Source organism: Salvelinus alpinus, chromosome 22, assembly GCF_045679555.1.
Source record: "Salvelinus alpinus chromosome 22, SLU_Salpinus.1, whole genome shotgun sequence".
NCBI lineage: Eukaryota > Metazoa > Chordata > Actinopteri > Salmoniformes > Salmonidae > Salvelinus > Salvelinus alpinus.
This window is the reverse complement of record NC_092107.1, coordinates 19,022,536-19,033,223: the sequence shown is the minus strand read 5'-3', so window position 1 is coordinate 19,033,223 and position 10,688 is coordinate 19,022,536. Positions and strand designations below refer to the sequence as shown.

At 41.1% G+C, this 10,688-nt stretch overlaps 1 protein-coding gene across 1 annotated transcript; it reads left to right on the top strand.

Moving 5' to 3' along the window:
- The first annotated feature begins 8,521 nt into the window (after positions 1-8,521).
- Positions 8,522-9,660, top strand: LOC139549186 (uncharacterized). Its single transcript, XM_071359376.1, has 2 exons — positions 8,522-9,348; positions 9,453-9,660. Exons 1-2 carry the CDS (start codon positions 8,623-8,625, stop codon positions 9,516-9,518), a joined length of 792 nt encoding a protein of 263 aa, XP_071215477.1. The 5' UTR covers positions 8,522-8,622; the 3' UTR covers positions 9,519-9,660.
- The last annotated feature ends 1,028 nt before the right edge of the window (positions 9,661-10,688 follow it).

Genomic DNA, 10,688 nt, shown 5'->3' with positions numbered 1-10,688 from the left:
GATAGAGTTCAGTGTGTCAAATGGAAGGGCCTGTTGTCTGGACCTCTGCCAGTCTCTATGGGGATGCCACAGGGTTCAATTCTCGGGCCGACTCTCTTCTCTGTATACATCAATGATGTAACTCTTGCGGCTGGTGATTCTCTGATCCACCTCTACGCAAACGACACCATTCTGTATACTTCTGGCCCTTCTTTGGACACTGTGTTAACTAACCTCCAAACGAGCTTCAATGCCATACAACTCTCCTTCCGTGGCCTCCAACCGCTCCTTAATGCAAGTAAAACTAAAGGCATGCTCTTCAACTGATCGCATCTGCCCACCTGCAGATGTGGACAACTACAAATACCTAGGTGTCTGATTAGACTGTAAACTCTCCTTCCAGACTCATATTAATAAGCATCTCCAATCCAAAATTAAATCTATAATCGGATTCCTATTTCGCAAAAAGGCATCCTTCACTCATGCTGCCAAACATACCCTCGTAAAACTGACGATCCTTGACTTTGGCGATGTCATTTACAAAATAGCCTCCAACACTCTACTCAGAAAATTGGATGCAGTCTATCACAGTGCCATCCGTTTCATCAACAAAGCCCCATATACTACCCACCACTGCGACCTGTATGCTCTCGTTGGCTGGCCTTCGCTTCATATTCGTCGCCAAACCCACTGGCTCCAGGTCATCTATAAGTCCTTGCTAGGTAAAGCCCCGCCTTATCTCAGCTCATTGGTCACCATAGCAGCACCCACCCATAGCACGCGCTCCAGCAGGGGTATATTTCACTGGTCACCCCCAAAGCCAATTCCTCCTTTTGCCACCTTTCCTTCCAGTTCTCTGCTGCCAACTACTGGAACGAATTGCAAAAATTACTGAAGCTGGAGACTCATGTCTCCCTCACTATCTTTAAGCATCAGCTGTCAGAGCAGCTTACAGATCATTGCACCTGTACATAGCCCATCTGTAAATAGCACATCCAACTAGCTCATCCCCATATTGTTATTTATTTTATTTATACATGTATATATATTTTTCCCTTTGCACCACAGTATCTCTACTTGCACATTCATCTTCTGCACATCTCACTCCAGTGTTTATTTGCGAAATTGTAATTATTTCGCCACTACAGCCTATTTATTGCCTTACCTCCCTAATCTTACTTAATTTGCCCACACTGTATATATACTTTTGTATTGTGTTATTGACTGTAGAATTTGTTTATTCCATGTGTAACTCTGTGTTGTTGTTTGTGCCACACTGCTTTGCTTTATCTTGGCCAGGTCGCAGTTGTAAATGAGAACTTGTTCTCAACTGGCTTACCTGGTTGAATAAAATTGAAATAAAAAATACTGTATGTGGGAATGTCCGTCCTACATGTAGTGTTGGTACATGGAATATTCCTCAACTGCATGTATCATAAATTGCTATTGCAAATAGAAGTATCATGTTCAACAACTGACATTTTCAGATATTATTTTGATAAACACACTTTGGTGCTTACAATTTGTTCTCTATTGTCATAGATTTGGTGGGCACTGTCATCTGTGATCTTTGTGATATGACTTTCTTTAAGCACGTACTGATGAAACTGTCACTTAATATTTTTCTCTTAAAGTCTACAAACGCTCTACAGCTGTGGCCAAAAGTTTTGAGAATGACACAAATATTAATTTCCACAAAGTTTGCTGCTTCAGTGTCTTTAGATATATTTGTCAGATGTTACTATGGAATACTGAAGTATAATTACAAGCATTTCATAAGTATCAAAGGCTGTTATTGACAATTGCATGAAGTTGATGCAAAGAGTCAATATTTGCAGTAGAAAGAGGAGGAAGGGAAGCACTAATAAGGTACAAAATAGTACATTTTGGTAGACAGAAGGTGCTCTTTGGTAAAAGGGGTAAATTGGTCATCAAAAAGAAAGGAGGACCAAGGCACTCTTCATATAATTAATATTAATTAATATCTTCATTTAAACCATTACGTCAAGCATTTCATTAACTGCAAAATCTCTCAATATTTGCAGTGTTGAACCTTCTTTTTCAAGACCTCTTCAATCTGCCCTGGCATGCTGTCAATTACCTTCTGGGCCACATCCTGACTGATGGCAGCCCATTCTTGCATAATCAATGCTTTGAGTGTGTCAGAATTTGTGGGTTTTTGTTTGTCCACCCGCCTCTTGAGGATTGACAACAAATTCTCAATGGGATTAAGGTCTGGGGAGTTTCCTGGCCATGGACCCAAAATATCTATGTTTTGTTCCCCGAGCCACTTAGTTATCACTTTTGCCTTATGGCAAGGTGCTCCATCATGCTGGAAAAGGCATTGTTCGTCACCAAACTGTTCGTGGATGGTTGGGAGAAGTTGCTCTCGGAGGATGTGTTTGTACCATTCTTTATTCATGGCTGTGTTCTTAGGCAAAATTGTGAGTGAGCCCACTCCCTTGGCTGAGAAGCAACCCCACACATGAATGGTCTCAGGATTCTTTACTGTTGGCATGACACAGGACTGATGGTAGCACTCACCTTGTCTTCTCTGGACAAGCTTTTTTCCGGATGACCCAAACAATCGGAAAGGGGTTTCATCAGAGAAAATGACAGTACCCAGGTCCTCAGCAATCCAATACCTGTACCTTTTGCAGAATATCAGTCTGTCCCTGATGTTTTTCCTGGAGAGAAGTGACTTCTTTGCTGCCCTTGACACCAAGCCATCCTCCAAAAGTCTTCGCCTTACTGTGCGTGCAGATGCACTCCCACCTGCCTGCTGCCATTTCTGAGCATGCTCTGTACTGGTGGTGCCCCGATCCCACAGCTGAATCAACTTTAGGAGACGGTCCTGGCGCTTGCTGGACTTTCTTGGGCGCCCTGAAGCCTTCTTCACAACAATTGAACCGCTCTTCTTGAAGTTCTTGATGATCCGATAAATGGTTGATTTAGGTGCAATCTTACTGGCAGCAATATCCTTGCCTGTGAAGCCCTTTTTGTGCAAAGCAATGATGATGGCACGTGTTTCCTTACAGGTAACCATGATTGACAGAGGACGAACAATGATTCCAAACACCACCCTCCTTTTGAAGCTTCCAGTCTGTTATTCGAACTCAATCAGCATGACAGAGTGATCTCCAGCCTTGTCCTCGTCAACACTCACACCTGTGTTAACGAGAGAATCTCTGACATGATGTCAGCTGGTCCTTTTGTGGCAGGGCTGAAATGCAGTGGACATGTTTTTGGGGGATTCAGTTCATTTGCATGGCAAAGAGGGACTTGCAATTAATTGCAATTCATCTGATCACTCTTCATAACATTCTGGAGTATATGCAAATTGCCATCATACAAACTGAGGCAGCAGACTTGGTGAAAATTAATATTTGTGTCATTCTCAACTTTTGGCCACAGCTCTACATTTATTCACTCTGTGATAGGGTTGGATCCTATATGCTACTTTTATTATTGTCCTGTAAATGGTTCAGTGCCTATAATTTAGGCTGTGTGTAGAATGGGGCATTAAGGAAATTACCTCTACTACTAAATTACTACTAGGTTATAGTGATAAGGAAAACAGCATACAAGTTTGGCTTGTGTATTCAGTTGCCTATAACTAATCATGATTCCATTATTTTTACATAAAAAAGAGAGTACTTCAAAATGAGAAGATCCTGCCATGGAAAAGATGACTGGGTGGACAAAGGAGGGGAAATAACTCACACCATGCAGCAGGACACCTTCAGCTGTGGGGTCTTTGTAATGCAGGTTTGATAGTTATATTTTCAATAATGAATGGTTAGCTGTTATGTGACAATTAGGTAAAAAACTCTATTTTATTTTTTGGTGTAGATTGCCAAGGAAGTTGCACAGAACTTCCCCAACATCCCCTCCCAAATTGATATGGAACCTTCAAAAACACATGGAGCAACTGTGAAAAATGGCTCCTAAAAATGTCTGGTAATGACATTTAATTCAAAGTAAATGTAAATTCTTTATTTTTATGTAGTTTTGTGGGACAGCCATATGTTCAGTTCATGCCTATGATTTCAGAGTTCAACAAATCCAACAACTGCTTCTTGTGTGCCACTGATAAAGAACCTGGATGTGGCCCAAAGACTGACTGGGTTAGTAACTTTATTTAACATGTTTATAGCCTTTTGACAACAGTAAGACAATTTATGATATAACACAATGGATGGCTAATTCGTCATTCGTCATACTGCATTGATATTTGATATTATTTATAACGTGTTACACTTTGTTTAGTTTTGACTGAATGTTTTGCATGCCAACTGAGGTTCCATGTGCTGTGCCTCGGAATGAAGACAAAAGAGTTCAACAGAGTAAAGAACACAAACTGGAAGTGCAGTCTTTGTTGTTGAAAATGTATGCTATACCCCATCCACACTGAAGAGGCTCTGACATGTACATCAACCAGGGATAAAGAGAAAGTTAACACGGTGAAATGTTTCATACTTAATTGAAGTTAAGTGTCTGTTGACATGTTGGAAAAGATTAAAGGTCTACAATTTGTTTAATTTGTCAATATTATATTTTTATTCATTGATTTACTGGCCACCATTACTGTGGTTACATGTTCAGTATATGTATTGACCAGCAAACCCACTGCAGCCTACCTCACTAGCTCACTCTCCATCCCTGCTTTGGACAATTAATAGCATGACTCTCGTACCTTGCCCTTTTCCTTTATGGTTGATATTAATGACGAAAGGAGGTATTATCTGTCTCTCTCCTATTGTGTACCACTGTTAAATACTGTGGGGGGAAAAAACAGGGAAAATAAGTACTTAGAACTACCAATTACTGTAGATAAATATTAAAGAAAAGGGTAAACACAACACTGGACTGAACCCCCTAATTGTCAAACTAATAATGTACAACAATATAGAAGATACATGACTAGAGGTTACGCAATATGGGTGTATATCCACTGCACGCTTCTTAGGTGTTTAATTGACATGACCTAGGAGCTATTGCAAATTTGAAACTATGAAAAATGTACGTTACACCGTGTGATTTTACAGTACACAAACAAGAGTGTGCAATATAGAAGGGTAGTCAGCGGACATTAGGTCACATGACCAAGGAGCTATTGAAATTCTACATTTTGAAAAATTATTTTAGAATCTTGAGATGAAAATGGACAAACTAAAGGGTGTGCAATATAGAAGGGTAGTCAGTGGACATACTGAACCTTGTTTGAAGTCATTAGGTCACATGACCAAGGAGCTATTGAAATTCTAAATTTAAAAAAATTCATGGAAAACCATGTGCGATGAAAATGGACAAACTAAAGGGTGTGCAATGTGTAGACCCACTGAGTGGACATTCTGAACCTTGTTTGAAGTCACTAGGTCACATGACCAAGGAGCTATTGAAATTCTACATTTTGAAAAATGTATGTTAAACCATGTGAGATAAAAGTGGACAAACTAAAGGGTGTGCAATGTGCGTCTATGCCATCGGGTTAGCTACAATCAGTTTTGAACGTGTTTGGAGTAATGGTTAAAGAGCTATTGACATTTGAAAAATGTGATTTGTCACTATGTTGACGGTCCCTAACTGCTGTTGGTGGACGTAAGGAAAACTACAGGTGAATATCCGTCGAATATCCAACCAGAAACTGTCTTTACCTCGGTAATTAAAACCGAGGTCGACTGCCTGAGATCAGTTTCATGAAGAAAGATGAAAAGGTGATGGGGTTCAATACCAATTGCTATCAAAAGCATAGCTGGTTAACAGGGAGCCTTTCATCAATCCGTCTGTATTTTTGCTTTTTGTAAATTCTGAGCCTTGGGCGATAGCGGGGTACAGTGCCCTGAAGAACAAGTGCCATGAAGAACATTGATCATTCAGCTAAACGGCAAAACAAAAGCAGGGAGCGTAACGTTATAAGATTCAGGCTAATGGGAAAAAGCCGCATCGATCATGACAAAGGTCTGCGTATTCAAAATGCGTAACACAACGAGAAAGTAAGAAGAAACAGGGATATTCTCAAGCGGTTTATCAACACCACTGCGTTTTTGTGCATGCAAAAATTAGAGGGCACAACGAGAGAGAATGTTCCGCTAACTAACAAGTGCAACCACAAGGAGCTTGTAGCAGTAATTGCACGTTTCGATGCTTTACTTGCTGAACATATGGAACTTTCAGTCTTTTCTGTGATCATTCAGAATGGTTTGATAGCTTCCATCGCATCATCCATTAAAAGTTAGATTAAAGAGAGGTTGACGCAGCGCGCTCAAGTAGGCTTTCCACTTTCCTCCGGTATTTATTTAGCAAAGATGATAAAACATCACTCCGGACAGACACAAGCAAAAACGTATTAAATACATGTTGCAGCAGCCTAGGCCACACCTAAACATTCGAGATTTGACTTGCTGTATGGGATGAAAACGAGACCATTTTTCAGTCTGATCAACTGTAGGCTACTAATAAGAGCAGATGCATACAGCCTACTATGTGCGCTGTCCATTTGGCCAGGGTAATTAATTGGTAGCGTTATGTATTTACAGTCCATTTGTGTGTCAGGAGAAAATGTGAATGTGATCAAATGTGGTTTATATTCAAGATTGGGCTGGCTAGGCTGCCTATACGTTTTCAATCAAATTATTAACTGGAATGAATCAATCATCATAATAGTGATGACAGATGTAAGTACATTTTTATAAGGCTTGCAGTTGCATAGGCCTGCATGATGCAAACATGCATAAAGCAAGCTCAGCCCTTTGAGTTCTATTGTCTATCAATTGTTGTCTCTGGGTAGAGGAAATCCCCCACCTACTCTCCTCTAAATATAATTCATATGAACAAGTATAAGGTTGCTCGCCCCCCCCCCCCCCCCCTTGAAATACATCTACAGGTACACCTCCAATTGACTAAAATTATGTCAATTAGCCTATCAGAAGCTTCTGAAGCTATTACATCATTTTCTGGAGTTTTCCAAGATGTTTAAAGGTGCAGTCAACTTAGTGTATGTAAACTTCTGACCCACTTGAATTGTGATACAGTGCGAAATAATCTGTATGTAAACAAATGTTGGAAAAAATGACTTGTGTCTTGCACAAAGTAGATGTCCTAACTTACTGCACTGTTGGAACTAGAAGCGCAAGAATTTTGCTACACTCACATTAACATCTGCTAACCATGTGTATGTGACCAATAAAATTTGATTTGAACAAAGAGAGCAGCAGTGCCTGGACTTTGCAGTCTCCCTCTTCAAGTCCCCCTTCTGAGACTGGCTGTCTGTTGAGAACAAGTGACAGGCAGAACCTCCAACCACCTCTATATTCCAAACACCAGAATGCAGTTTTTTAGTCTATGATTGCCAAGTGAGTGGTCAAAAAATCTAAGAAAATAAATGAATCACACAATTGTACCAAAAACGATCAAAGTTTATGTATTAAAATCTTAATATTGCCAGGTTGATTTTCACAGCTGTTTCACAAGGTAACGTTATTATTGCACATAAATGGAGTGGAAATTAGCTGACTTCGTGATCTGTAAGGTAAATATCTCTTGTCAAGCAGATTACACGTTATTTGCCTTTTCCGAAACGTAGCAATGTTTAAGACAGAACATGAAATCTAATGTTAACAAGGTACCCAAAAGTAGCTCGAATTAATGTTTTTATTTTATTAACTTAAAGCTTGTTAAAACAGCGAAATTGTCGCGGAAATCAGCCTTGTTGGCATAGCGACGATGACAAGTCATTTAGGCCTTAATGATCATCACAGCGTTGATAAAGCAACTGACGATAATATTTGGCATGACAGGCCCCCATTGATTTTGTTAAAATGTTTGAGTCACTCAGATAGCATAAGAGCAAGGCAAAAGCCCCCCTCCTCCTCATGTCTCTGGTAGGGGAAACACTGAAGATATCCGTGTAGCGAACATTCGTGTAAACTCGAGAGATCAGGCGTTTACAAGGCTACTATTGACCAGAGCCAAAAGGAGTGTCAGTTGGGATTGGGCCTGTCAAAGAGCAGCCACAGAGAAGTGATTGGGAGGTCTCGCCAGAGCTGTAGTGAATGCAGTGCACACTTGAGCCATCGATCATGGACACAGATTTGTTGGTAATCTGGAAATTAAGATGAATTAAAAACTAAGACTGGTGAATTTGTAATTGTTTTCAAGAGCGCGATCTAGCAGGCGTATTTTCTAAATCTGTATCCTTGAAATACGCGAGCATGGTTTTACGCTCAGCAAGCAATTATAACACACTGACCTGAGCTAAATTACATAAAGAGGAACCACATTCGTGGCAGCCAGAATATAATGAGAGGTAATTCAAGTATGTGGTTTTGTTCCTTGGGTTAGTACGAATCCGAATATTACGCAACATATTCTAGGACTATTGTAGATTCCTAGTCATTATGACGCAGCTGTCACAAATCGTTGAAGAATCGGGATGGATTCATTTCGTCAGTTGCTGTCAACTTCGAGCATTACCTGCGTCTTACCAGTGTATTTTACTTAATTGTTTCCTTATCCGTGTCTTCTCGTGATATTGAAAAGTCATTAGCTAGTCTACTTGTTTCTTTTCAAGCAATTATTATTGAACAAGTGTCTTTCTTTTATTGGGTGATCAAAGATCTGCATCCATAAATTCAGCTTGTCATGGATGGAAGCTCAAGTTGTGGATGGCCATGTGCAGGCGATAGTTCACCACAGCCCCCCTCCCCTCCTGAGGCCCTCCTGGTGAAGGTGCAGCCTGTCGTGGATCAAAGCCCAGTGGACACTTCAACACAGATATGGACACGGCCCCTCTCCCCCGAAGACCTCCTAACACAGATGCAGCTGCTCCGCCAAGAGCTTGGCGAGTTGACTGCATTAATGCAGCCTGTCGTGGATCAAAGCCCAGTGGACACTTCAACACAGATATGGACACGGCCCCTCTCCCCCGAAGACCTCCTAACACAGATGCAGCTGCTCCGCCAAGAGGTTGTGGAGCTTAGTGCTTCTATCAGCCAAGTTCTGGATGAACCCGAGACAAGCTATTTGGACGCACCGACACCACCTCTCCCTAAAGCCGCCTGGGCCTCCAAGGGTGAGCCTCAGAGGGCCCTGAGCCGGTCCTCCATCTCTAAGATTGTGGGCATGTCATGGCCGTACTCCATCTACCCTCACTGTGACCTCATCGGCCAACCAGTTCCTGAGGAGAAGCCTGTGGTAATGGTTGACAAGGCTTCCTCAACGCCCAAGAAGATGTCTTTCTGGAGGAGGCTGGTATGTTGTTTTGGGAAGAGGAACAAGACTGGATCCACTAAGAACAACAAGGTCAAGAAGAAGACCAAGGCAAAGGGGGAGAAGACCAAGGTCCAGGAGAAGACCAAGGTGGAGAAGGTGAGATGACCACTGGCTCATCAGTCATAAATATAATTGTTATTATGTGCCAGTGTACACCTTGACCTCTCCTCTAAAGTCTTGTTTCTGTTCTATGCTTATAGGACACTTCCATGACCAGGGGATGTTTCTCCACGTATTTCAACCTCATAAAACTGCTCACAAAGTAATACGACAAACAGGTGAAGAAGTGAACCAGTGAACCACATCCTTTCCATCAGAATATCCCGAATTGGAGAGATCATAACATACTTATCAAGGCTGGGGTGGTTAATGTTGTTAATCATGTTTTCAATAAAGTTTTCTAAATGATCTACAGATTCTACGTGACTTTCATATTATGATAACTTTAGGGTTCTGACATGAGAAAAAAGACTCAACATCAAACCCAATGTGGTGATCTGATAATAAAAATTGTGGGTTACAAATCTGGAGAAGTTAAAGCTCCTTTTAAAACACTATCATTCAGCACCCTATGTTGATATGGGTTGCTAAGTCTTATCAATCAAAGAGAAGGTTGTTGATAAAATAAGACTGCCCACCACCAGACTAATTTAAAAGCAGTTTAAATAAAACAATGGTAAAAGAGTACAAATGTAGGGTCAAGTTACAGTAAGTATATTCAGGCAAATGATCTTGGTGTACTCACCAAGAGCAGACCAAAGACCATTTACGTGAATGCAGTTACGTCCATACTGACATTTGCAGTGGGCAGCAGCCTTGAGTCATTGCCTTGTGCAGCAATATCTAACAAGTGAACTAACAATTCCACAACAACTACCTGATACACGCAAACCTTTACTTAGATTTGTGTTTTTTAGGTAGTTGTTGTGGAATAGTTTTTATATATATGAAAAAAATTGTATTGAATATTTAAAATGTACAATATACTTGCTGTGAAGCCGCTCAATAACTTAATCACATTAGTCATCTAACAGACTCCCATCCAGAGCAACACACAGAGGCAACATCATGCTCAAGGGCACGTCGACAGATCTCCCACAAGGTCAAAAACGGGGACCCGAACCAGCAATCCATCAGCCACCGGCCCAAGCTCCCAACCGCCAGGCCACCAGCCCTCCAAGATCCCCCCCACAGTTCCCAAAAAGAGCTGCCCTTGAACCATCCGAGACCCCCCACAGTCCTCCAGGTTAGTCAGCTAACCTGGAGTCCAATCAATGAGACGAGATTGGAGATGTTGGTTAGAACTGCCTTGCCCTATAAAAAAAACACTAAAGATTTGAGTTTGCTATTCACAAGAAGCATTGCCTGATGTGAACCATGCCTCAAACAAAAGAGATCTCAGAAGACCTAAGATTAAGAATAGTTGACTTGCATTG

Bases quoted from the DNA above. Each gene is read 5' to 3' on its own strand.
- LOC139549186 (XM_071359376.1), top strand. From the start codon at position 8,623: ATGGATGGAAGCTCAAGTTGTGGATGGCCATGTGCAGGCGATAGTTCA. The intron at 9,349-9,452 runs GTGAGATGACCA...CTATGCTTATAG, and splicing joins AGAAGACCAAGGTGGAGAAG to GACACTTCCATGACCAGGGG.